General features: G+C 43.7%; 4 protein-coding genes across 5 annotated transcripts in view; 2 read left to right on the forward strand and 2 right to left on the reverse strand.

Moving 5' to 3' along the window:
- Window positions 1-1,783: 1,783 nt before the first annotated feature.
- On the reverse strand, window positions 1,784-6,987 carry bin2a (bridging integrator 2a). 2 transcript variants are annotated; one of them, XM_055510110.1, is made up of 11 exons: window positions 6,767-6,987; window positions 4,393-4,681; window positions 4,172-4,226; window positions 3,997-4,091; window positions 3,777-3,872; window positions 3,537-3,644; window positions 3,351-3,436; window positions 3,193-3,268; window positions 3,024-3,106; window positions 2,337-2,925; window positions 1,784-2,248 (listed from the first exon to the last, which is right to left on the reverse strand). In XM_055510110.1, exons 2-11 carry the CDS (start codon window positions 4,477-4,479, stop codon window positions 2,189-2,191), a joined length of 1,335 nt encoding a protein of 444 aa, XP_055366085.1. In that variant the 5' UTR covers window positions 4,480-4,681; window positions 6,767-6,987; the 3' UTR covers window positions 1,784-2,188. The 2 variants fall into 2 exon arrangements, with proteins under 2 accessions (XP_055366085.1, XP_029011471.1); XM_029155638.3 differs by lacking the exon at window positions 6,767-6,987 and having other exon boundaries at window positions 4,393-4,473; window positions 4,562-4,836.
- si:ch211-210c8.6 (uncharacterized) lies at window positions 5,063-8,406 on the forward strand (the record flags this gene model as incomplete). Its single annotated transcript, XM_029156202.3, has 5 exons — window positions 5,063-5,351; window positions 6,979-7,084; window positions 7,311-7,417; window positions 7,646-7,818; window positions 7,913-8,406. Coding segments are annotated over 5 exons (954 nt in total), but the record flags the coding sequence as incomplete, so codon positions are not given.
- Window positions 8,391-15,455, reverse strand: racgap1 (Rac GTPase activating protein 1). Its single transcript, XM_029155633.3, has 17 exons — window positions 15,242-15,455; window positions 14,549-14,642; window positions 14,253-14,455; window positions 13,994-14,136; window positions 13,695-13,764; window positions 13,537-13,590; window positions 13,369-13,446; window positions 13,131-13,248; window positions 12,605-12,747; window positions 12,207-12,371; window positions 12,006-12,101; window positions 11,218-11,416; window positions 11,028-11,133; window positions 10,602-10,734; window positions 10,214-10,340; window positions 10,017-10,116; window positions 8,391-9,832 (listed from the first exon to the last, which is right to left on the reverse strand). Exons 2-17 carry the CDS (start codon window positions 14,631-14,633, stop codon window positions 9,757-9,759), a joined length of 1,896 nt encoding a protein of 631 aa, XP_029011466.1. The 5' UTR covers window positions 14,634-14,642; window positions 15,242-15,455; the 3' UTR covers window positions 8,391-9,756.
- A 1,970-nt stretch (window positions 15,456-17,425) lies between these two features.
- LOC114858985 (inactive dipeptidyl peptidase 10) overlaps window positions 17,426-25,872 on the forward strand; it is an 18,822-nt gene continuing 10,375 nt past the window's right edge. Inside the window, 6 exon segments of the mRNA XM_041071562.2 lie at window positions 17,426-17,480; window positions 17,483-17,565; window positions 22,176-22,290; window positions 22,937-23,032; window positions 23,182-23,276; window positions 24,110-24,181. Of these exon segments, the coding sequence (XP_040927496.1) occupies window positions 17,441-17,480; window positions 17,483-17,565; window positions 22,176-22,290; window positions 22,937-23,032; window positions 23,182-23,276; window positions 24,110-24,181 (501 nt within the window). The 5' untranslated portion in view covers window positions 17,426-17,440.

Below are 25,872 nucleotides of genomic sequence, written 5' to 3' on the forward strand. Positions count from 1 at the left end.
ACTAATATAAGTGTTTTGTTATTAGCTATTAGTCAACATGAACAACAACTGTATTAACAAACTAGTTATAGACAGAAAAGCACAATACAAACTAATGCCTCTCTTAAAACTAAACAACACAGTAGGTGTTATGTCTCAAAGTGAGACCTAAGTAAGTTTGTCGCGCTTCCTCTCAACAAAGCTCAGTAAATCCTTGCTGCTGTAACTGTTGTATGAACCCGGGGCTGTTGGGCTCCGTGAGATGGTCCAGAACCGGCGGCTGTGGAAATGTGTGTCCCAGCACAGTGACGGGATCTGCAGCTCTACAGATATCCAAAATCCTCACAAATCCTCATTCAGAGCCGCCTCGTACCTGACGGTGGTGCGACTGTCACACAGGTCTGTAGAGTCGATGACTGGACAATAACTTCAGAAAATATTATTATTATTAGTAGTAGTATTATTAGTAAAACTGTTGTAGCTACAGCTTCTTTGTCATATGACAGTAAACTGTCGGACACACCTAATCTTTTAGGTGTCACTCTGGACTGTGCGGCTTTTAAATTGACATTTCCTTAGACCAAACGTCTCGATCGATTATCGATCAGAAGAGACCGACTGATCGATGGTCCTCCGTGCCCGTCGCGCTGGGCCTGTTTGCTTTGCGTGACACGGAACATCGCCGGTTCACACCTCAGCCCTCCATTGTTAACGACACTTCGCGTTTCTTTGTCCGACGGCAAACCGGCACTTGGACCCTTTTAAGGAAACAGAACTTTTGCCTCGCGCCCTCGTTCGCGTCGCTCGTCGGGACAAAACCGACTCCGCCAGCAAACAGCCACGCGCGCGCTACCAACGCAGGTAAAGCGCTGACGCCACAACGCTACGTGTTCCATTGTTCATCCCAGCTGCCGTGTCTTACCTGAGCTCGCAGCGGGCAGTCGCGCGCGGACCAAGTAACTTTTACTCCTCTGTCAAAGTTCTGTGGCGGAAAAAAAAGTGGCCCACGGAGCGGACGGAGACTCGAACGTTGACTGCGCGTGACCGTGGAGCGTCTGGAACGGTGTCCGTGAAACACAGTATGGTCTTCCCCCCTCAGCACTCGTGAGTCCTCCGCCACGCGCATTCACTCGATCACGCACGCGCGCCCTCGATTTCCGCCCCTGCCTTTCCTCGTTATGTCCCCGTCAAAGATCGTCTATGAGCGACACGTGACGGCCCTGAGCTGACGCGCGGACCCGTGCGTCTGAAAACGACGAGCTGCTTGAATTCGAATCTAAGCGGATGTTTAAGGGCCGATGCGACAAATCAGAGTGCTGTGAAGAATATTTTTGCCATTAGTTTTCTTGCAGCGGTGTCCTTGACGTCACGGCTGCAAGGGTTAAATGGTGAACGGGCGGGACGGCGGCAGGGAGTGGAGTTGATTTAATCATGTTCGGGAAAGTGGGAAATCTCCGCAAGAATTCTAGAATTCAGCCACATCCCGTGGAATCCTATATGGGCTTAATCACATCCTTCTGGGGTTTTGTTTACTTGTAGTCCAAAGTTTTGAAGATCAATATATACATTTCAGAACATTTGTAAAGGATGATGAATGGGTTTGATTGGGTCAAATAAGGATCTATGGTGCTATTTTCCAGTGTATTTTCTCTGTATTACTCAGTAATATGGGCTTCAAGATGACATAACTCTGAGTTGGTGCCACAGAGAGATAATCAGCATCATTTCCTGGCAGTTAACAAAAGGGGTCAAATGTAAGAATGTTTTAAAGTGTACAAACCAGGCCGGATGAAACTTCAGAAACTTGAATTTACGTCAGTTTATGTAGTCATCTCCTCATAAGAGACCATCACGATTACAATTAAACAAGAAAAAGGGGAAAAACAAGGAATTACCTTCAGAATTTAAACTTAGATCCCAGTTGAACGGATGCCTTCACAAAGGAGTTACAAACAGAATACAAAACACTGTAGTTACACAAGGTCAGTTTACACAAGGTCAGAGGACACTGTACTAATTTGGCTGAAGGGAGAAAACTAAGGCAACGAGTCCGTATGCTTCTTGTCATTCACGACACCAACTGGACATGTCTGCAGCTGTTTGCTTCAGTCCATCGTGAGGATGCGGGGGGGGAGGGGGGGGAACATTTGCAACTTGCAACTCCTTGCATAGACGACAAACATGCCGACGTTTTAGCATAGTAGCACCTTTAAACCTCTGTGCTTTTGGAGTTGAGGGATGCAGCGTTCTCTGCAGGAGCGTCCTGGACCTGAAAGGAGGCGAGAGGAAACGCCGTAGAACAGGTGAGTCGTGACACAAAACATTAGCTTCAAGCACGCGCAGATCAAATAACAAACCTTATGTGGACTATTCCGGTCCTGTGTTTCAGCCCCGCAGAGACCGTTCTCCAGCGGGTTCGGCTGAGGAGCAGCAGCGGGCCCTGGGCTCTCGTCTGTTTCTTCTATGTGCAGTGGGCCGTCGTCTGCAGCCGACAGCTGCACCTCCAGACTCTCAGAATCACAGGAGTCGCTCAGTCCACAGCCGCTCTCGCGCGGCGACGCTCTCTCGCCGTCTCCTCTATTATCAGGTTCTGCAGCAGGCTTAGGTTCCGCCTCCTCTTTTATGACCTTCTCCTCCTCAACTTGAGTGCTGTCGTCTGCCTGCTCCGTTACAGTCTCCTCTTGTGCGGCGAAGCTCGGGGTTTCACCGTGGCTCGCCTCGGCGTCCGGATCCCCGGACTCGTAGATGGGGCTCCCCACAGGGGGCGACTGTGAGGAGACCGTGTGGGTGCTGCTCTCTCTGGATAGGGTGCCCCGCCGGGGTTTGTCAGGAGACTTCAAACTAAACCTCTGGCCATTTTTAGGGCTGTAGCTCCTGTGGAACTCAGAAAAGCTGGTCTTCCAGGCCCTGGGTGACATCAGAGATCGTCTCTTCAGGGATCCGTAGCTGAAATATTTAAGAAAAAATAATACGTTTGTTCAAGGATTAAGCTTTAATGGGATAATTGCAACAATTGTGCTCTACAGAGTTCAATGAGGTCGCACCGCTGCATTCCTTTCAGGGAAAACACTTTGTCCGGATGCTGAGCCTGCAGCTCCCTCATCACGTTCAGCAGATCGAAGTTGAGCTAGAAATAACGCGCGAAAGAGTTAAAAACACGGCGAAAGTTGCGTCCAAAGAGGAGGACGTGCCCTGACGCACAGCACAACGCACCGTGTTCATTTCCTTGTAGAAGGTGTCCCGTAGGGCGGACAAAGCCGAGAAGACAGTCACGTAGCATCCGATGCGACTGAGGGCGAGAGACATCAACAGGTTGAGAACGGACCCGCGCGCGCGCGCGTCACCCGCTAACACGTGTTCTCCCATCAGACCTGTCGTAGAGCACGGGCAGCTCCTCTTTCAGCTCATTGTTGATGAACTCATACACATTCTTAGCGTAATTCCTCTCCTCCTGTGCCTGAAGAGGAACGGGAAACGTTGCGGGCCTCAGTTCAGGTCAGTTCGGTTCCGGACAAGTGAAGCTTGAAACACACATCACGCATATCATCGCTCGTGACCTTGTTTATCTTGACGTCGTCCCTCTTCTTCGCAGTCTGCAGTGCCTCCAGGTGGTGACTGCAAAAGTCATAGTCCACCAGCTTTCGTCCCCTCTTGGCAATTTTTTCCTACGGATTATAAAAGGCAGGAGATCCAGTGACAGTATATCAGTATATAATCTCTGTGTATGGCTTGGTTGGTGTCTCTGTGTTTTCTCTCCGTCTGCCTGTATGTTCGGCTATGTTTGCCTCCTCTCTCACCCTGAGATCTGGAAACTGGCCCACATAGGACTCCATGTTGCGCACGGCCTGGTCTAATAGCTTCACCTCGTAGTCATTCCACAGGAGGTCCTCCCCCTTATTAAAAGGCGCAGCATAAATATTGCATTAATTATGTATGAAGAGTGGGAGACCAGGGGGGGGGGGGGGGGGCTGCTCCCCTGAGTCTGAGTCTCGCTGCTTTTGATCATACTGTCCTGACCTCTACAATGGCGCCCAAGTCCTCCTCGCCGGCCCAGTCGGATTCGTAAACATCAAACAGAGACTGCGAAAGGCGTCTGGAGGCTTCACGCATGTCTGGGGAAGGCGGAATTGTCTGTGTGAAACCAAGCGAGGACTCGCATCTACAGTTCTGCAGCATCCGCAAGACATTTTACCTCTAACTGCACTAATGTAGTTCCTCAAGTCCTTGTAGATGCGGTTTCCATCAGTCTGTAAATAGACAGAAGGTTACAAGGATTTCCAGTATTAAATGTTTGATTTATTGTCTGTGCTTCTCCTCCTCTAATATAGTGCATTTTAATCAGTTTTACTCCCAAAATAAACAAAACCTAGTAAATCAGTTATTAGCATATTTATGAAGCAAGGTAATAATTACCTGCTGGTCATTAAACCGTTGGAGGCAGCGCTCAAACTGGTCATCTCTGGTTTCCACGGTCCTTCCCAGCCTCTGCAGTACCTGCATCAATTACATCTCCTACAGTTCTTTTGCTGTGTTATGGGGGGGCACAAGCTGCAGCTGAATGTTATAATATCACATCTGTTACCTTTTCTTTGCCCCTGCTCAGCTGCCTCTGAACCTTTTTAGCAAATTCGCCGGAGTTGCCCTTGGGACTTGTGCTCTCTGCCATCTTTTGTCTTTTTTTGCGCGCGTGTGTGGGTTCCGGCTGACGAAATGAAAATCAACCATTACAGCACAACACTGACCATTTTGCCCGAAAGCCATTTCAACATTATGATAGCAATAAACAACCGGAAAATCTATACAGCGTTTTTTTCTGTTTTCTCCAATATGCAAAGCTCTGCAAGTGGCATGTAATGAACACAGTGCAAATATGCTATAAGAAATTACATATGAGTACAGTAAAAAAACATTATATTATATTGTATTGTATTGTATTGTATTGTATTGTATTGTATTGTATTATATTATATTATATTATATTATATTATATTATATTATATTATATAAATGTATCTTTTTGTATATATTATTATTATTATTATATTTGAAATGTGACAGTGACATTATTCCACTTCTGTAATGACTTCTGCTGGGATCTGACTACTTCCTGTGTTCACCCTGTGCCTCTGTTCGACCCACGTGTTGGGAGCCTCGCTTCTCTGATGACTACAAGTCACACCCAGCGGTGAACTTTGCCCACACTGTGCGGTTCAGCCGTCGGAGGGGACGCCACCCTGAGCTGCTGGCTGAGCTTCGGGACGTGACAATGGGCAGCATCGTGCTTAAATGCGCCGTGACGGACCTGGGCATCCAGTGGTGCTGCTGGGCTGCGGCCGCGCTGCTCAGAACCGAGAGGTTTTACGACTTGGCAGGTAACGTTAACGACGGATCGTCGCTTTACGGCCAAGCGCTGACCGGTTTTGCAGCTTCTTCGGCCTAAACTAACTAGAGGGGAAGCGGGTCGCATGTGGGAGCAGAGCAGCCCACACGGGGTGTATTAAACTGTAATCCAGCTCTAGACGTTGTTTACAGATCGCGATTGGATGGTGACTTGTCATCATTACAAAACGTGTGTTATCTAAAGCTTTGTTGTGAAACAGCCGGAGAGCTCCTCCTCCTCCTCCTCCTCCTCCTCCTCCTACAAGGCAGGATGTGGATCCAGCAGGAGCGTAGAGCACAATTCATCCGCCCTCAGCCAAAAGGGGCATCTCTGTTCCCTCCTAAACTAATATTACTGCACGTCTGTCTGCTGGTGATAGAGTCAGACATACTGTACCGTACTGTACTGTAACTTTGCATTGGTAAAATCCATGAGAGCTTCAGGGGAAATAAAATTGCATTCAAAGGTATATTCGTTTATACATCCTTTCCCTTGTGGTATTTGTTTTCCAGCTTAGGCCCAGAAGACTTTGGCTGTATTATAATTACAATATGCATATAATGTATGTCTTTATATATAATCTTCCTAAGTTTATTTACACTAACACATTTGGGATCAAACCACTGGAGCAGAAATGATATGTCATCCATGCTGGAAAATAGCCAGTCACACCTTCTGTAGCTTCTGCAGCAGGACATGATGCTAAACTATGGCAAAGACTTAGAAAAGCAGCCAAGTGTAAATAATTTATCACCATTGATCCTGTGAGGTTGCAGAGCAAGAATTCCTTAAACAATATTGTTACCATATTTTCTTTAGTAGGGTGTATTATTGCCCTTTGCTAGTTTCTAGGCCTTTAAGAATTATTGGTAAAACAGATGATAGTTGATGTTTTATTGATATAAATGCTTTAAAGGTTGAGATAATGCTTTTGTCTTAGACACTCTTCGGGCACTGTCCTCTTTAAAGAGAACCTATATTATTATTTAGAGCTGTTGTAACAAGTGAAATTTGATTTGTCCCTTTGGCATTTAGTCAATCATGTCCTGAAGAAGAGCTTTTGAAAGACATTACGTTATGAACCTCAGCGCTGGCCATCAGAGCCAAGAATAAATGTGTTAAAGAACGCTCTTAACTGATGGCCTCAGTCATTAGTTGCAGTCTGCATGTCCTCACATTGTGCCCATTTAGACTGTGATTTTAAAAAGTAACAGACCTGTGTGACAGTTTATGAAGAAATGTGAAATTCAAGACGAATGAGGAAGCTATAGTTTGCGAATAATTCTGGGCCGGCTGCTGCTCTGCCTCAGTACAGTCAATTATCAAATGAATTGTTGCATATAAAACAGTGCGGCTTACCTGTCGAGCCCAGTAACAGATTTCTTAAAAGTTTCACAAATGAATCACCTTAAAACTTTTCTTTGACTCGTCCTCCTCTTGTTCTCACTTCTGCTGTGTGCGTTCTCCTGGATATTCTTACCCTTGAACTTTGGAACCAATTATCTGAAGTATTCTGGGTAAAAGATTTATTGTGTACGCCTTAAAAAAACGCAGAGCCATGTGCCACACCCATGTCCTAACCACCCTGAGTGTGCAGTTCCTTCATTCTTGTTTTCCAGGGTCTGGCACATTTATATTACTTGCCCACCTGAGTCGTGTTTGGGGCGGAGCCAGCCACGGCCGCCAGAAGGTGCAGACTGGGTTAGTCACAGCATGGGGCCTCAGGTAAGAACGTTTACATCAACAATAACCCCAAGGAGCTAGAGACAAAGTTAGGTAAAACTTCCCAACAGGAAAGTTTTTGTGTTAAATCCTGCTTGGGTGCGTCTGTGTAGTGTAGTTACGCAGGGTCCTCGACAAGGTCACGGGAGGAACTGATGAATTTGAAACTCCTGTTAATGAATAATGCCCTGGTTAATGTGAACACGCGTTAACCGTGTTCTTTCTGCAGGCTGGGAACTTTCCTCTTCATGCGGATCTTGAAGGACGGTCATGATCGCAGGTTCAATAATGTCAGAGACAGCCCAGGGACTTTCTTTGTATACTGGACTATTCAAGGTACTGGGAAGTTGTCTGAACTCTTTTCTTTCTCATTCCCATAGTCCTTGACAGGCTCAGTACACCGAGTGAAGGACGGGCTTCCTCGTATAAATCAATGTCTACTTTCTTGCTCTTTATATGCATTTATTCTAGGCAGATGTTATTGGAAGGAAGTTAAATATATTCAGTTCTTGATAGTTTTAAGGCAGGGCCGATTGAAGATGATTCATTTTTCCCGTTTCTTAGCCGTGTGGATATTTATGACCCTCCTGCCCACCCTAATGCTGAACAGTGAAAAGCGAGATGTGCCTCTGGGAGTCAGGGACTACATCGGCTGGACTATGTGGGCCCTCGGTTTTGCTACCGAGGCTATTGCTGACCAGCAGAAATGGCTTTTCAAGCGTGACCCAGATAATGCTGTAAGTTAACAGAGTACATGTTGTGCAACCCCAAACTACATTAGTGCCTCATTCAGAGTTTACTGCACTGCCCAATTTACTGTTGTGCCTTTAGGGAAAGTTCATCCAAAGTGGACTATGGGCTTACAGCAGACATCCCAACTACTTTGGAGAGATCCTGCAGTGGTCAGGTCTGTGGCTCTCAGCCTCATCGGTGATGCAGGGCGCCCAGCACCTGAGTGTGGCGTCGCCTCTCTTCGTCTGGTTCCTGTTGCGTTACGTCAGCGGCATCCCCATCCTGGAGCGGCAGGCAGGGAAGAGATGGGGGTCCGACCCAGCCTTCCAGGACTACATCAGAAACACTCCTCTGCTTTGGCCTTTACCAAAGTTTTAATGCTATTAAACATTCAATCAAGCACTACACCAATGACTGCCTCACACAAGGCTGTAGTCAAGTCATTCTGTGCTCTGAACCTGTGTGAATATTGTTCAGTGTATTTTTATAATTGACTTTCACTGCAGGTCTTCTGTAAAATAATAATCTGACAAATATTTAGATATTTTTGTAGAATATCACAAATGAGATTATTAAGAGCATTTGCAAGTGTGTTTTTATTTGCAAATTAATGGTGTGAATAGATGGGTTGAAGGAAGCTGCCTTCTTCACAACACTGCCTCGACAATCTCACAATCCCACAACTTTCATATCTTCATTCATTTCTGAGCAAATTATATAAAAAAAGGGACTACCAGTAAATATCCACATCAGGACTCAACCATTATGAAGATAGATCAAAGGTTGCTATAGTCTAAAAGTAGTATCTCAGTTAAATTTCTGATTATTATAACTGAAGAAATGTTTTTCTGGAAGCTTAAACATGTCCAGTTCAAAACATTTAAATACAAACCGCTGGCCCACGCAACAGATTGTTAAATACATTATCAATGCCAGTATTTTATTGTTATGAGCAACTCTAATCATAAACTGTCCTATTGTTAATGTCCCTAAATTATAAATCGCCACAAAACCAGAACCAAGGAAGGAGTTTTTGGAATCGCAAGTCCAGTTGGCTGTGACCTGCCACTGTAGTAGATGGAAGTATATTTATCTCCCTCACAGAGTCACAAAAAATGGACTAAAAACAAAAAGAATCAAGAGGCTGTTTTGCAACTGGTATGTTAAATGCAATCCATATGTTAGACTGCCTTTGTATTCAAAATGTTTGGTAGATAGTTATTCAAATAATGCCACAGTAAATTAACTGGCTAAGCTGAAAAAGTTGCCTTTCGAACAGGATTGGTTACAAGCAACCTCCCATAGTACAAACATTAACACAGAGCAATAAACACTGAAGGAGCCAAAGATTACAACCTGTGACATACCAGTAAATAAAGCGTCTGCTCACTACCACAGAAGGTACACTGTAAAAGGTTAACATCACGCCACAACTAGTCTGTAGAAAATCAAAACAATCAAAAGTGAATATAAATCCAATACAAACATTTAAGCTAAACAATAAAATTACCAGTGATGAAATTCAATTACAGCACACAATGAAATGCCTACAAACAAGGTCTTCAGCCTCTGAGTAACACATGAGCTGAGAACCCGTCAATAAAACTGAATATACAGTACATGTTTTCACCCATCAGCACTTCTCAAAGTCACATACACTTGTGCTGTGGAAGGACAATGCAATGGTAAACCTCAAGATATAGCGCCTCTAAAGACAAATATGAATAGAGAAGTTCTACTATTTGCTTAAAAACTTAAAAACATGTAAAAACAAGATACAACTTCTACAATGTCAAATATTAAAAGGGTCGTAAGTATATGGAGGAAGCCGTTAATAGCAGTTATGAAAGCAGTACCCTGTACTGAACTGTGTCATGCATAAGGCCAGAAAGTATTATTTGTTATTGCAGGTAAGTGTAAACAAAAAGTGGAGATGCTTTGGATTATTTGAGCAGCGGAGATGCAAAGAATTTTCCCTGGCGGGATAATCCCACTGCCGATTTGCTCTTGCTCCCAAATCTGCACCAAAGCACATAATAGCACTTACAAGACGTTCAAGTCACAGTCCATAAAACAGTCAATGAAGACATTATACATTACATTTTCTACCATTAAACAAATTCAGCAATTTTAAAATGATTGTATATCAGTAGATATAATTTGAAAATATCAACAGGAGGTAAAATTGTGTTTGTGCTCTTACCTGGGTGTTAGAGTGGACTTCATGCGCTGAGACAATGAGCTGGAAGATGGGGTTTTACTGAGCTGATGCTCTGGAGTGGTCAGGGGTCCAAGTATACTCACTGCAAAACAGCAAAATGAAATGTCGGCCTTTAAAAAAGTGCGCCTATTATCACACAAACATGGCCAATGACAGGAAGTTTACACGGACGTCCATACTTCTCTCAGGGGTTGCGTAGCAGTTTGCGTTCTCGATAATAAGGTGGTCCAAGTTGGGCTGCTCATTTTCTGCCATCACAAACTGACGCCAGTAATCCACTGGGAGAGATAAGAGACGCTCCACGACCTAACAGATAGAGATCCGTAAAGATTTAAAACACTGGGGTTATTTCACTGTGTTGCCTCATTCTCTTACAGTACTGCCTGGAGCGCGGTGGAGGGGAATTGCCAACAACAAGTCTGTGGTGGTGGGATTTTTTGGAGTGCAATGTTATAGTACCAACATTTTTATGGGTTTAGAGTCTCTTACATTACATACGTTTTCCAATATACTGTTTACATTCTTATAAATCAAATCTGATTTAAGTATCCCGTTGTTCAGGCCTACCTTAGGTTGACGTTTGGTATCCTGCAGGATTGTCATAGGGTCTGGGTTGGGAAGTGCATGACCAACAATAGTTGGACCAAATACTCGAGCCAGATTAATGATGTCCATTTTAGTGTCCAAGCTATCTGCAACTCTGTACATCAAATAAATAATTGAATTAAACTTTTCAACGAAAATAAATAACGTGATAGCAAGGAATTTGACTCCGCCAAGATGGTGTTTGAAGAACTGGGCACATTTTAATCCAATTAAGTTTCAGGGATGCAGGAAAATTCAGAAAAGGTCAGTAGCAGAGTCTAAAGTAGTTTGTATACATCAGTAAATCCCAGAGCTTAATTTGTTGTGGAGTCAATGCCTTTTAATTAGCACTGAGACATGCTTCTCTAAGTTATAGTGTTGTACATTTGTAGTGGAGCAGCAGCTTACCGCTGAAGGTGAAGGACTAAGAAAGCCAACGTGTCCCTGTGGGGCTGTGGCAGGTCACCAATGGTTTGGTACATCAGAGCTATGCTGTTGTCGTCATCAGAAACCTCTGATGGGAACAGAGTAAACACTTCTGTCAGCCGAGAAGAAGAACCACAAAGTTCTGTTCACTTGAGTTCTACTATTAACATACCGGCTGCCTCCATGAAGGGGCGGTTCAGTCGGAAGGTGAGAAGAGGCTCCTTCAGATTTCTCAGGAAGTCCTTCAGAAGGCCGGTGATAACGTGGATGTCGTCCACTTTGCTGAGCACGGGAACCGTTTTGCTGCGGAGAAACTTCTCCTTCAGCTCCTTCACACTGCGATCTGCGCCAGACAGGCGGTACAAACCAGCCTAAAAGGAGGAATCAGATGAGTCTTCCCTCAGTGAAATTACTTTTTTTTAAAGAATCAATTAACAACTATACTTTTGTATTGTCCGAAAATGAAACATAGCCTTAAAAGTGTATTTTTAGAGCAGTCCAATGTATTTAAAATAAATTTTTATTTCTTGTAATCTCCTGAATTTAATCATTTAGGACGTGAAAGTGATGAAAATGTCTCAAATTTAAGATAACACTTGTTACTTATGATATTGCTTTTACTAAGTATATAATTTACAGAAATGACCAATGACAAATTTGTATCAGATGGAGGAAAAAAAGACTAATCGACTATATCATGACAAATGCCATAGACAGATAGAAATTTAAGTGAGACAGGAGCAAAGAATAAGACAAGAAATAAGACATCCAGGCAGTCAGAACAATTAACAGATTTGGAGGCTGTCCACAGTCCAATTACTATTTAATCTCCCAGCAACCGACTGTAGAGTCTTACTTACACCTCTCTGCTTCAGCTTGAGGGAAAGAAATAGCGTATGGGATCTAAGGCTTTACTGAGGCCTTAGTCTAGAGACTATTAGATAGGAAAACACCACTCACCTCATGCAGGCCTCTTTGCTCAATCTCACTGATGCAGTGGACCAGGAGAGGGGGAATCATAGGTGACGTGTCTGGGACATAGTCTGCAAGGACTCCCTGGCAATGAATAGGAAACTGGTTAAACAATCACCTTTGGAACAAAAATCAATAGAGCAACCAAAGAAAGAGGAATGAGTCATAAAAAGAAGCTCTCACACACACCTCCCCGATCTTAACTGGGGTGCCACCCATGTTAGGGATGCATGGCAGAGGGCACCGCTCGCGACACTCAGGGTGCGAGACTACTCTGCAGTCACGGCACTTCAGTGAAATCTTGCCAAACTTGATTCTCTTTCCACAGGGAACACAGGATTCTGGCTTAATGACCTATAAAAAGGCAAAAAAACAGGACTTATTGGGCTGGTAATGACTGTCTTAGTTACTGTATAGATAAGGCTAAACCTAAAAATCATAAATGTACTACACAAACTGCACTGCATACAGTAAATTCAATTATTCAATACAAATACACAACATTACTGTTGTATGTACTGATAAAACATTAAATGATTTTGTGGAATAATTCTGATCAGCATCTGATTCTCTCAAACAAGCCTTACAGTTTTGGAGACAAACTCGTGTAGACGGACACCTCCTTTGCTCTGCGGTGTGCTGGGCTCAGCTTTCCTGTCCCCCTCGGGGATGCTAGGCTGCTTGAAGACATTCTCAGACTGGACAGATTCAGAGTCCCATTCCATGGCAGCTGAGCATGGGGGAGAAACCAAATAAATATCTGTGACACATCATGACCATTTACCATTTACTACTGAATCACCACTGCACATATTTACACCCATAATTTTATAATATATAATTCCAATGCATAGATATAATTAGAGCATTCTTCTAAATAATTTGTAAATGACTGAAGTTGCCACTGTGTGAAAACATCTTGCCCAATTGTTAAAAAATGTGTCATGTTGCAATTACTCTAAAGAAAATACATCTTTTAATAAGTTATTATTAATTCAGCGCAGTATTGAAAAGGTTTTTACAATGTACAATGTACTTAGAAGGATAAGGCAAGCTCAGTTAGTCATTTAAATGAGCTTCTAATGATGCACACTGCATCCATACATATCTCACCAGTCCTCCTCCTGCTGCGGGTCCAGTATGGAACTGTCTCTATGGTAGAAACTGCCTCCACGGGTCCTCCATTCACAGGTACCGTCACTGTGGTCTTTGTCACAAGGGTCTCATTTGTCTGTAAAGGTATAGAACCACAAAATGAGAACTTACTGTATGTAGTATGTATGTTTTAAAAAAATACATTTGAAAAGAAGTGTAATATAATGACAATATTAAATTAGAGCTGCAACCCTACCCTCTCTGAAGTTCTGCCTGTTGATCGAGACCTTTTAGAGGCCAGTGGTGGCCCATCAATCTGATTTCTCGAGGAGCGCTGAGATCAAAAGAAAAATAATTACAACATTTGTATTTCCAGTAAAGGTATACTTCCAAAACTATTTATGTTTAGGAATACTCAACAAACCCTTTTCTCTCGTTTCTTGAGTCGCACCTTCCTCACATTGGAGGAATCCCAATCCTAGAATGTACCAAGCACATTAGAAATTTATCTTAATGTGAATAAAGTTAGTTTACAATACTATCGTGTAACTTCAACAGGACACTAGAAGGTGAAGAACTCACAAGAGAATCGTCTGTTTTGTCATAGCTGATATCTGACAAGATGGAGGCAGACTCATCAATTGTAGTGAGTCTATTAGAAGCAACAGAAAGTGTCAACAACAAAGGTATTTCGACAAGTCCAGTCCAGATACTTTTATACAATGTACATTTGTAATTTTATCATGTACATAATAAAGACAGAAGAGTAGTTTAAAGCAAGCAGAAGTAACTTGACAGCATTTATAACTACACAATATGCATTACAAAATGAGCAAATACACAAATTATCCTAGTAAACTGTACTACAGTATGAAACTCACCTTCTGCTGGTATTAAGGTTGCCTGCTCCCTGACAATTTGTATTCAGGAAGGCCAGAGCTGAGCGCTGCTCTGCACTCAACTGGATGCTGTTAGAGGACGCCTCACTTGTAAGGAGATCACGAATCAACTGAATTTGACGATCCTGTTATAGCAAATACAAGCATAATGAAAAATGACTGCAACCAAGCGAAACAATAGAATAATCAATGTGCACCAATCTATAATGAGTTTAAACGGTTTCCACTTGATCCAACATACCAACTTCTCACAGTCAGCTTCGGCCTTTTGTCTGCGCCTGATCTCCACATCCACTTGGTTGCGGGCATGTTTCAGTTTCACCTCCAAGGCTCCTCTCTCCGTCTCCGTTTTGGTGAGGATCTCTTTGCAAGACTCCAGTTCTTGCTCTGCACTCAGCCATTTACAGCGGCAGTCATCAAAGTTTTGAGCCAGCTGAATGAAGTCTAGGAGGGAAGATCCATATATTAACGTGCTAGAGTCGGTAACCTGGGCATTCTACACTGTAAAGATAAAACTAAGAGCCATAAATTACTTACTGGGTTCAATGTTCTCATTCAGAATGTCAACTTGCATCCTCATCCTTTCATATAAGGTCTGGAGGCTCACCACGGCAGTTTCCATGATGTTTACCTAAAAGACACATAAACAATAAGAATAAATAAAACGATTTGTTCCACATTCATTCCACAGCACATGACAACCTCAGATCATAGTCAGATAAACAACTGTCTTTAGCACCAGAAACAGGGAGTCAAAAACAGACTGGGTGTAATAGTATGAAGCTGCTTTTCTAAGCGGCCTGAACTTCGTATGAGTCATCAACAGAAATATATAGATCAAACTCGTGTTTTAATAATTTTTAAATAGCAGTCGATCTGTAGAATTATTACAGGGCACAAAGTTTTATTAGCGAAGAAAACGACACTCTCCTATAAACGTCACAGACAAAAACGTAGTGTATTTGCGTGATCACTTTGAGTCCTGACTTTTTATATGACTTCATGACAAAAAAGTGGAAACATATATGATAATTCTTCAGCTGTTAAATATCATTCTGTCGCGTTTGACTTTCCGGTTACATTTAAAATCTATGGGCGATAGCTAACAAGGTGACAAGGCGGTTCGGTTGAGTCAAGCCTCAACGTTAGCTTGGTAGTTTACGATAACGGCTGCTTTGAGTCGTCGTCTCGGTTTATAGACGTTATTTAACAGGAGTTAACGTTACCTACCGTGCAGTTGCTTGAGAAAGGCTGGACTGTCCGTTCGTTCGATAATGTTCAGCAAAATCCTTGTCTCCCTTTCGTTTTGCTTTTTTTTCAGCGAGCAGTTCGGCACAGCGTCGTCCGCATCCTCCCGAGGCTGCAGCGACGTTACGCGCGTCGCATTTCAAATTTCACCTTCAGCCAATGAGTGGAAAAGACTCCTGCGTTGTCAAGTTAGTACGCAAAACGTAACTTCCTACAATATTTTCAGAATAATAAAACCTTCACCGCATGATGTGTCATCACTCGTGTTACTAATAGGTAATTTACGAGATTAAATTGTCAGAGTATATGCTAATATTATCTCTAGGATAACAATTAAAAAGTCAAACAAAAGGAGAAACAATAACAGGGATTAAACTGTTACAACTTCCGGTCAATACTTTCAAATTATATTCCATAATGGCCTAAAAAATTGAGCTTTAATTCTTAGCTACTTTAACGGACATTATGGAAAATGTTAATAATAAGATTCTGTTTTCACGGACAGTTGCTTAAATGTTAAATAAGTTACATCACTCATTTTGCATTTTTTGAATCACTGAAATGTACTGTTGAGATGACTAAATATGTACAAACGAATCTACCAAGAAAGAACATTTTAAATATTTATTTAAATTATTTTCACGTCTGTATGGCTGTTGTAGGTCAACATATTTTGTGGTGTTAAACTGGGCATGTGTTGTCTGGTTAAGACTTCTAATCTAATATTTAAAAGTATAGCTCCAGGTTAAGGAGCCCTGCAGCTGCAGGGCAGGATTAAACAAACAAGGCAACTGCATGGTGGGCTACTCCCACTACATGGTGAATTTATAATGTCCCCAAGCAACCAAAAAGACAGATTGTTCTGCAGAGTTGGCCTGTTTAGTGAATTAAATGAACTCATAATAACTGAAATTTTTGTTGAAAATGATCACTACGTGTGACCTGTCAGGATTCCACTACATCCACCTGGTGTCATTGCTCATCTGATCTTCATGGACCAGGGGATTTCTATCCAGTTGAGTCTGTAATTGGAATGCTTCACAGCGTGGAAGCAGACACACTTCTTCAACATCCCTTAGGTAAAAACTGAGGCTGAGTCAAGTAGAAGATTAAAAAACCCTTCTTGCTTCTAGCTGGTCCAGCTATTTGTTTATTCTAAGTCATCTTTGCCTCGAGTTGATTTTTCCTCCTGTTTGGCATCTCTAAAGTGGTTTTATGCCTTCGCTCATCAAATTTGCAGTTCTAGTGGTCTAACAATAGGGGCCAATGCTCAGATCGCATAATCTGCCTGGTGTTAGTGAGATCAAGCTCCTGCTGGAATAGTCATTGTTACAGTCACTTTTCCTTATTAGCCGAATTAAGTCACTATTGAAACTGTGGAGTTTATGTTGTAATTTGTTTTCTGAATTCTGAGAGTTTTAGTTTATCACCCCTGAACCAGCGAGCCTGAAGCGCAAGACAGCCCATCCCATAAAATCCATCTTGGCTCAAATATGCCCCTTAAGTTGCAAATGCAGCCGTTCTCTTCAATTCCTCTACCATCTTGTTTGCCCTCCAGTGTGGTATATATATCAAACTCCTCACCAGAAGGATGTCAGTTCAGTTGGGCCTCATTTGACACCGTCACTGAACTAAGAGCTTGGATTTAACTACCACTGCACTGTCTCTATTGCTCTTCTTCATCCACTGCTTAGATGCTAACAACATTCCATCGGCTCTGACCATGTACTTGTGTATGTGTGTACTGTATACTGTATGCTCTGCACAATGTTGATAAAGTTGTATGTAATCAAATTGAATCAAATCTAATCTGATTGAATCGAATCTAATCTAATGTAAAATAAGATACATTATTTATTAGCCATCTACACATGATTTATTTGTGTACATTATGACATCATGTTAGACTACAAATCACTGTAAAAATCGCCTCTTGCTATTTAGGTACTACATGCACTTGTGATTTTCAATTAAACAAAAACATTTTGTTTATCTACATGTAACTTGTAACTGGAGGTGCGATAAAGCGGTTGTCTATACGTCCAGCACCAGTCATAATTAATTTCTGAGCCAATCGCGTATAAGCAGGAGGCGAGTGAATGAGCCGAGCAGAATAGGGGGAGAGAAAGCGAGAGAGCGACCACCAACCCAGCTATAGGACAAACTTGCAAGAAGCAGAGCATGCAGAAAAAGCTCCGCAAGGCAACAGTGCGGCTGCTCGGCGGTGTTTGAGGCTGCGGCGGCACCGGCGCTTCCAGCGGATTACCATGATTGCCACAACTCAACAAAACATGACCACGGAGCTGGTACGTGCGCGCGCTTCTTCTCTTTTTTGAGTCTATGATTCCTACTTTTCTTCAGCTGTGTTGTTGCATTTTGCGTGTGTGTGCGTGTGTGTGTGTGTGTGTGTGTGTGTGTGTGTGTGTGTGTGTGTGTGTGTGTGCGTGCGTGCGTGCGTGCGTGTGTGTGAGAGGGGGAGATTTTGTGTGCGCTCCGTTGTGCAGTGGGGGATTCCTCAGGTATGGCCACACTTCAATGACTATCGATTAGTGCTCGAGCCATTTTCCCCCATTCACACTTTTCAATCCAAGTCAATCACCCGGACACCTTGACTCTGTGCACTGCGGTGCAGCCTGGAGTACCTCGACGTCCGCTGCCTCACACTCCGAACGTCTCTCTGCTCCGTTCACACTTTTACAGAACAACATTTGCAAGTGAAAACAAGATATATATGCGATTAATATTCATATAGGCATACAGCGGAAAACAGTGTCCCCCAGCCTGGACTTGCACGGTGACAAAGGGGCTCAGACCCACTGCACTGCTGACTGTCAGTGAACCACGCGTCAGCCTCGCAGACAGGGACCAACATTTGTATTTATTGCTGATATTATCGTCATGATTGATCTAATCCTACTTCCTGATCTTTGCACATATACTCAGTTGTAACTTCTGAGTTCAGGTATGTTTTATGTGGTGAAGGACCTCTATGTTTATGTCAAATCCAACTTGTGAAAACTTAAACTATAAAATTAATATCCAATTACCAGGGTTTTAATATAAATGTCTAATTAACTGTTCCACTGGACCTTGACTTTAATGGGATTTACCTGATTAATATCTATGTTTTAGCGGGATTCATTCTTCAAATGAAGCGTCTCTATGGCACATCAGTTATTTTACTCTACTTTACTCTATCTACAGTTAAAGCGCTTAATATCTTGCCAAACCGGCTAATTAACAAGTAATCATCTCATCAGTCTGTCAACGTGCTTGGAAAACCATTTCAATCACGACATAGTGCACAGCTGCGCCAGTAAAACAAGTCCTAAGGAGACTAGGTTGAGCTGAAGGGTGGCTGTTAAATTACGTATTAACTGTTTGCTCCATGACTATGATCGTGTTTGACACGTGTCCCTCTAACATTCTGTCCTTTTATCTACACGCTAATGGGAGTAAATCTTGTAGGAAAGCGTCTGTGTGATAATCCTGCAGCATTATCGTCTCCTTGGAGGGCTGTACAGAGCTCCCAGGCTTAGAGACAATCATTACTTCCAAATGTCGCAACATCTCATGCCACTGCCTCCAATCAATAATCTTTACACTACAAAACAATTAATGTGACACAACGCATTCGCTCCTTTTCAAGGAGGAGGGCTTCGCTGGTGATCTGTGGAATGCAGATTGCAAAAAGTGTTTTGGTTTTGGTGGTTCAGTTAATCCCTGGCATTAAAAAAGAAATCAGCACTGATTAAACTTTTCTTTTCATATCGTCACAATACACTGATACTGTGACGATATGACATGAATAATTCACATTTTCACCCTGAGCTTCTTATAATTTGGTGAAAGAGTCTCAGCCCCATGGAAAATAATGCACTTTTGTATTCAGTAATATGCCCCATGTGATTTACTGATGCTGCCTGTTTCCTGAGGCAGGCGTGGGGCTGCTGTGACTGGCTGCTGGACATGTGGAGGAAAAGCTCCCTTATGCAGGACGCTTTTGTGCTGTAATGTTCTTATGCGTGATAGAGGAGCATGAAAAGAATAAGACAGTGGGGCAGCCGTACCACAGCACGGGCTAAAGTGGCAGGTCTTTCATTTCACTGAGGCTTGTGCTGCATTGTCTAGCAACAGCCTTGAGGGGAAAAATCTGCCAATGTTGGTCCCATGTAGTGTAGATACCACCTCCTGTGTGTGTTTTTTTTAAAAACAAGAGACACAAAGAGAGAAGTGGTGGCGCAGTGAGAGGGAGCACAGACATTCTATTGGATGTGATAAAATGTAGCCTAGATATGAATCAATACTGAGCTGTGCTATCTCATTACAACAGCTGGGTGGTTGCATTTTATTCCAGTCACACTGAAGTTACAACCTGCTGTGATGATGACCTTCACTGAGCCAAATCGCGTCTTTTACTGTGATTCCTCCAAGTCAAGGAGTTTGAATGATCGCTCCGCCACAGTCATGTACCGTATGCAGCAGTAAACATGAGTATAGTGGTATGCAAATCTCCATTAGAATTCCCAAACAGCCCGCGTCGGTTCTTTATTTATCTGCACGTGATGTTGTCAGATTCTCCCCGCCTCAAAGACACAGAAGATGGAGTTAAGGGGGTCCCCTGGGCCTAATTTATCGGTTGCTAGCACCACCTGGAATCTGCACAACCTAGTTGTGGTGCGTGCTCTGCGGTGTGAGTAATTGTGTGCGGTGTGGCTTGCTTTCTTAGTTTGCAAACTCAATCAATACGCTTGAAATTGTTTGATTTTGTGTGCGGTGCCCTGAGAAAAAAAGACAAACAACAACAGCCAGTTAGTTGGAATCAGTCCCTATGCAGTGTAATAAGCCGTTCCAGTCCAACAAGTTAGATTTTTAAGTTGGAGCGGTGCAAAGGTCAGAATAGTTCTTACTATTCCTCATGGAAATGTCATACTTGGCCAGAAACAATGTTTAACACAGGGTTTTTATCTAAAAGTCTCCTTAACAGCTGTTTTTCCTCTATTAATTGTTTCCCTTGGACCTTGTACAACTGTACACCTTATCGATCCTCTCATTTCCCAGAGCTCTTGTGGCAAATATAAGAGCCCTTCTTTTTTTCTAGCGCAGTTCTGCATCGTTTGGCAAAACTCTCCTCGGGGGGATTCCTTCAGGAGACGCATCCGAAAAATAGAAACCTTTTCATTTGCATCCTCACACGCTTTGGTTTTTGACTGACACCTTATCGGAGCGTCGAGTCCCACCCCCGTGGGATCAGCAGGCTGAATAAAATATATGTGAGAGGTCTAGGTGTAATTCCTTTCTGACGCGGCTCAGCAAAAAATACCCACTTTAAAATATGTTTCCCTGTCCGTCAGGGCTCCAGCTGAGATAAGGTCCGTCACACAGCCCTGCTCATCTCCAGTTCACCTGTGCCAGCAGTTTATGCAGCGCTGGTTCACCCCCATTCACTCGCAGCGTCTTCCGCGGTGTCACTCCGAGGATTCTGCCCAGCAAATCTGCACCAGAATCCTCTCATTTGCAAGTGTGATCAAGCGTTGCCTGTTGTAACCTACTGTATTAGCTTTAGCGCAACACACGGTAATTACATTCTGCGATTGGTAACGAAATATACTGTGGAGTCAGTGAAGCAGATGAATTGAATCTGAGCTGTCCCTATCTACCCACAGACCTTAAACTCACAATTATATGTAACAGGATTTACAAAGCTAACCATGATGCCACTCTGGCTGTTTGGACTGTAATTGTATGCAGGACTCACCCAGTGTTACATTAGGAAGGTTAAATAAAAACAGTTGAGTCCAAGAGATTGTGTTGAATGTGCAGTATGATTCATTTTGAAGTCTATTCTACCAAAGCCTTCACAGAGTCCTATAGGCTTCGCTGTCTAATGGAAGGATGATCCTGGTTTACTGAGAGAGACATGAATTTAAAGGTCACACCTCTTATATTATATTATATTATTTTATTTGTCCTGTAGGTGCCATTGGTAGTGATTTTCATTTAAACACATTCTGATACAGCAGCCTGTTAGCAGATTAGACTTGGCAGGAGTCCAAGGAACCAGCTAAGTGACTACACTTTGCCCAGTGTGTGTCCCCTCAGGTATAAAGTAAACTGACCTTCCTTCCTACAATAACAAATGGGCGCATCTGACACACTGTACATGTAAAATCTGAATTGATGTGTTTGTGGGTGAGAAGTGAGTCCTAGATGGGGATATTAAGGCTAATTTGGCAAACAGCACAAACTCAGGGCCAGCTGGTGTCACCCAGGGAGCACAATATGTTGACCGCTGAACCGTGTAGATGCCCTGCTTCCGTTGCCTGCCTCCCCCAAGGCTCGGCGGAAAGCGGCGCGCAGCAGGGCGCCTGCGAGGGGTTAAGCCAAATAGATGGGCAGATATAATGACGGCGGAGTTTTACGGCTGTTCTGTGTTTGAACCCTGACAGCCTAGTGGGCATGCGGCTCCAGCCGAACCAGCCACTTATTATGAGGGAATGGAGTGCAGCCGGGGAACCGCATGCAGGGGTGTTTAATTGTGACTGATGCTGATGCCAAGTCATTTAATCAGGTCCCCCCTGATCTCCTACAGAGGAGACACAAAGACTCGAGCACGGTAGACAAAGACTGGAGATGTTTTAGCTGTTAGCCGTTCCAGAAGTACCACAGAGCCCATTAGTCATGTAACGGGTGAAATCAGGCAACGGTGAAGAAGAATGATGGCGCAGCAACAATTGCAGCAGCAATTAAAGCCTTTTCTCCTATATGCAATATTTTGTATGCGGGAAAATTAAAGTAAATCAATGTGGTCTTGTTTCACGAATGCTGGAGGGGAAGTTTCTGTTAGATAGTGCGAATGATGCAATACTAGCGTTGGCCTCAACTGTGCTCACATCTGTCACTGTGTGTGTGTCAGGACCTGGGAAGTACCGACGGTCCCCCGCGGAACTGGAAGGGCATAGGAATTGCAATGGTGGTGATCCTGGCTGTTATGTCCCTGGTCCTTCTCTCCGTTGTCCTCCTCACACCTGGTAAGAAGCTGATATATGACGGAAACGGCAAAACGGTGTAACGTATTGAGAGTGAGGAGGGAAGTTTAATGCCAAACCCATAAAACCATGACGAGCAGCTGGTTAGTTTAGCACAAGCCCTGGAAATAGCATGAGAGCAGCTGAGTCCAAAAGAAATATAATCTCTTGCCAGCTCCTCTAAAGCTCACAAATTACCACTTTGTTGTTTTATCCATAAAAAATTTTAAAAAAGGGTGAAGCGAACAAGTTCCTTTTCTATGAGGGTTTTGCAATCTCTCTGTCACAGTGGGAAGTGGTTTGACCTCCAGCTCCCAGTTCCTGGCCATTTTCATCTGAGCATGAACCATCTGTTTTCAACCTTTACTAGTTTTGTACTAAACTGACTGTTATCATTGGCAGCAGAAGCATCATTACCAAAATAATTATATTTAACAAAATGTTTAATGTTTATATTAAAATGACCCAGGTTCTTTGTATTGGGGTTTATTCAAACACAGTAAATAAGCAAGCACGGATACTGAAAATGCAAATAAATGAAGCTAAAACTGGGGAAGGAATGTAGGTCAGGCTGCTTAGACGCCCGGGCGTTTCTGTAACGCGTAAACCAGTTTACTGATGAGCTAACTGTGTCTCTCTGCCTTCAAAGATGAATCTCACTTGTTACTCCGATCCCATCTCACCATGGAGGATCTGGAGGCTGAGGATTTCAAAGTGCATGACCCCTGTGTGGCTTGGTTGAACGGTGAGAATCCTTGTTGTGTAGAAGATGCATGTTTCATAATCACAACTTAAACTGAACACTGATTTACAGCTGCATCAACCATTTGTGCCTTTAGCTCGTTGCGTTACTGACACACAACCCTCTATCCCTGATTGTCTCGCCCTTGTCAGAAAACGAAGTGGCTCTTCATACCAGAGAGGGCCATGTTCTGATGTTCAGTCTCAACAACAACCTCACCACAACTCTGCTTGACAACAGCTCCCTGGTGAGTTACAGCAACACGGCTCATGAGGAGACTTATCGCTATTGATTGACTCATATCCACAGACAGCTGGACAAATTGACTGTCCAATAGACAAGGAGTGAGAGGAGCTGTAGAGATCCACTGATCCACAAATGAGACAGAAAAAGAACCTGGCAGAGTGACAGTATGAGCTCGTTTCCCCCCAATCCGGCTGCTCCGTGAGCCCTCAACATGTGCCTTCAAAGAGAATTTTCCAAGCGAGGGCATCGTTTTGAACGCCGCCTCTGCACGACACTGACAGACTTATATGGGTCATGGCAGAGGAGCTTACAGCTGGGTTGTGTTGTCAGGTTGAGAAGTCTCTCCTCTGTGCTGTGAGACGGTTTCCCAATCGATGTCTTGTGGAATAAAATCCTGTTTGAATCATTGATGCACAGGTTACCTCAAATTGCTAGTTGGTAGAAGAGTTTGTAGAATGTTAGCCTCCCTCGTGAAAGTTCAGGACATCCAAGCACTTAAAGTTGAAAGAAAATGAAATTATGAATCTAACTTGTAACTCAAAGGAATTATTATAGTTTAATTTAGTAATAACTAGAAATTTCCCACAAACTCTTTCTTACCAAGAATTGTATCACATAAGAGAAGATTAGGACAATTATGTAAAATGTCATCAGCATACAAACCTTATTGTAAGTGAAGTAGCCCAACTAACATTAAATGAGAGAGGATCAGTCCCCAGCTATGAGCCCTGAGGAACACCGTCAGACAGTTTGTCAGCAGTATGTACTAAAGCTCTGATTATAAAGGAAGTGTGATGTGAACTATTTAAAGTTCCCTTTGTTCTTTTTCTCCAGGACCTCACCACAACTAAAGTCCAAGTGTCTGCAGACAAGAGTTTTATCCTCTTGGCATATAACATTCGACCGGTAAGTTTTCTCTAAATGTCACGTAGACTCGAATTTCTTAAAATGTATCGCTGTTAAGATTTTTTTCCCCTTCAGAAAATAACCAGGGCCATAAATTATCTACAAAATCAAAGACAAGCTGTTACTGCTCACAAACCTCCCCGTGTCTGGCTGTGGCTGTGAGACAGTGATGACATGCATCTTAATCAGCGTCCCAAAGAAAGCAGTGTGAGAATGAGGGGATGGGGTGTGTGCTGATTTTTTGCTACTGCACCAAGTCTTTTGCTTTTCCCACCACCCGCAAAACGACAGCGATAACGCATGGACGGTCTGCGTGGCACAAGGTGCAGCGGGCTGGAGTCAGTGTGAAAATGGATGGCGGGGGGAGGGGAGGGGAGATGAAGAGGCAAAGTTAAAGCTTGCGCTAGTGAAATGGCCCTGCTAGTGGGGAATGTTAATGAGAGGCTGACAAGAATCGCAGTCGCAGTCGGTCCAAGATAGGCACCGGGGCAGCCGATGCCCCGCCAGCAGCCGAACCCACCACCCGAGCCGCTCTGTGAAAATCCACAGCATTAATGAATAGTTGACTCGGCTCCCAAAGGCCGGGCTACTCGTGTAATGTGCAAGTAATCTGCAAGGGAGGAAAACAGAATTAGGAGGAAATGAAAGCCCTCAGCACATTTTCTCTGTGCATTTTTATTAAAAATCCGAAACTCTCACACTCTCGTCGGTTCAGTCGCTCTCCCTGGGTTTCCTTTAGAAATCAGTTTTTGCTCTAATCACTGCATCTTTTTTCCGCGTGTGTGTGTGTGTGTGTGTGTGGGGGGGGGCAAATGAGCCTGTTGCTGTGTTACCGTCCTCGTCAAATGAATTACTGCGCTCGGAAATCGCGGGGAGAGGCTTTGATGTCCGTCCAGCTGTGGGGCAGCTGTGGTCGATCAGTGACATGTCACCAGCGAGCCTGTCTGTTCACACGCCCGGCGGAGGAATCTGGCGCCCACCTGCTGTTATTGGTCCGCCGTGCTCAGAAACGGATGTGTTGGCGTTCTCCTGTACATGTGGGCTCTTCCTCCATTCTCCCCTTCTTTGTAACGCCCCTCCCCCCCCTCCCTCAATCTCCCTCACTCTCTTTTCCCTCTGTCTATCTCTGGGGGGATTTGTGCTGACCGAAGCATTTTGCGCCAGGCACTAACTCTGCTGTTTGGAAGCGCTGCCGAGAGTGGCAGAGAACCGGGTGGGGGGTGGGGGTGGGGGGGGGGGGGGGGGGGGGATGGGGGGAGCCACGAGCGATGGGGGGGAACAGAAAGACGGTGTGCACGACTTGCCCTCAGATACGCTGCCCAGTCGAAGCCACTAAGACTGATTATCAAAGGATGGAGCTACTAGATAGAAATAGATGAACAGACTGTGTTTAAAGTTAAAAGGCTTTTGTGTCAGCGCAGGAGGATTTAGGGAGGGTTTTGTGCCTGGTGGGTGAAAATAAATGGATTTTGATAAGAGGGGGTATACATAGAAGTGAGTGAGGGATTTGGCCACATAGGAACAAGAGAAAGCAGATTCCCTACAGGAGGCTGTCTTCCCTCAAAGCCCGTTTGAATTAATCAGGTTTGTGTGTGAGAGCGGAGCAATCCGGAAAGAGGAGCCCTACATATTTTCTAAGGAGGAGGTGGTGAGATACTTTTGAGGGAAGATGGAGGCTCCGGGGATTGATG

The sequence above is a fragment of the Betta splendens genome, chromosome 7, assembly GCF_900634795.4.
Source record: "Betta splendens chromosome 7, fBetSpl5.4, whole genome shotgun sequence".
NCBI classification, from domain to species: domain Eukaryota; kingdom Metazoa; phylum Chordata; class Actinopteri; order Anabantiformes; family Osphronemidae; genus Betta; species Betta splendens.

Bases quoted from the DNA above. Each gene is read 5' to 3' on its own strand.
- bin2a (XM_029155638.3), bottom strand. From the start codon at position 4,645: ATGGCAGAGAGCACAAGTCCCAAGGGCAACTCCGGCGAATTTGCTAAA. The intron at 4,227-4,392 runs GTAATTATTACC...GTCTATTTACAG, and splicing joins AACGGTTTAATGACCAGCAG to ACTGATGGAAACCGCATCTA. The intron at 3,645-3,776 runs GTGAGAGAGGAG...TATAATCCGTAG, and splicing joins GCCAGTTTCCAGATCTCAGG to GAAAAAATTGCCAAGAGGGG.
- racgap1 (XM_029155633.3), bottom strand. From the start codon at position 14,633: ATGGAAACTGCCGTGGTGAGCCTCCAGACCTTATATGAAAGGATGAGG. The intron at 13,249-13,368 runs GTAGGGTTGCAG...ATACCTTTACAG, and splicing joins CAGGCAGAACTTCAGAGAGG to ACAAATGAGACCCTTGTGAC. The intron at 10,341-10,601 runs GTAGGCCTGAAC...TCTATCTGTTAG, and splicing joins ATACCAAACGTCAACCTAAG to GTCGTGGAGCGTCTCTTATC.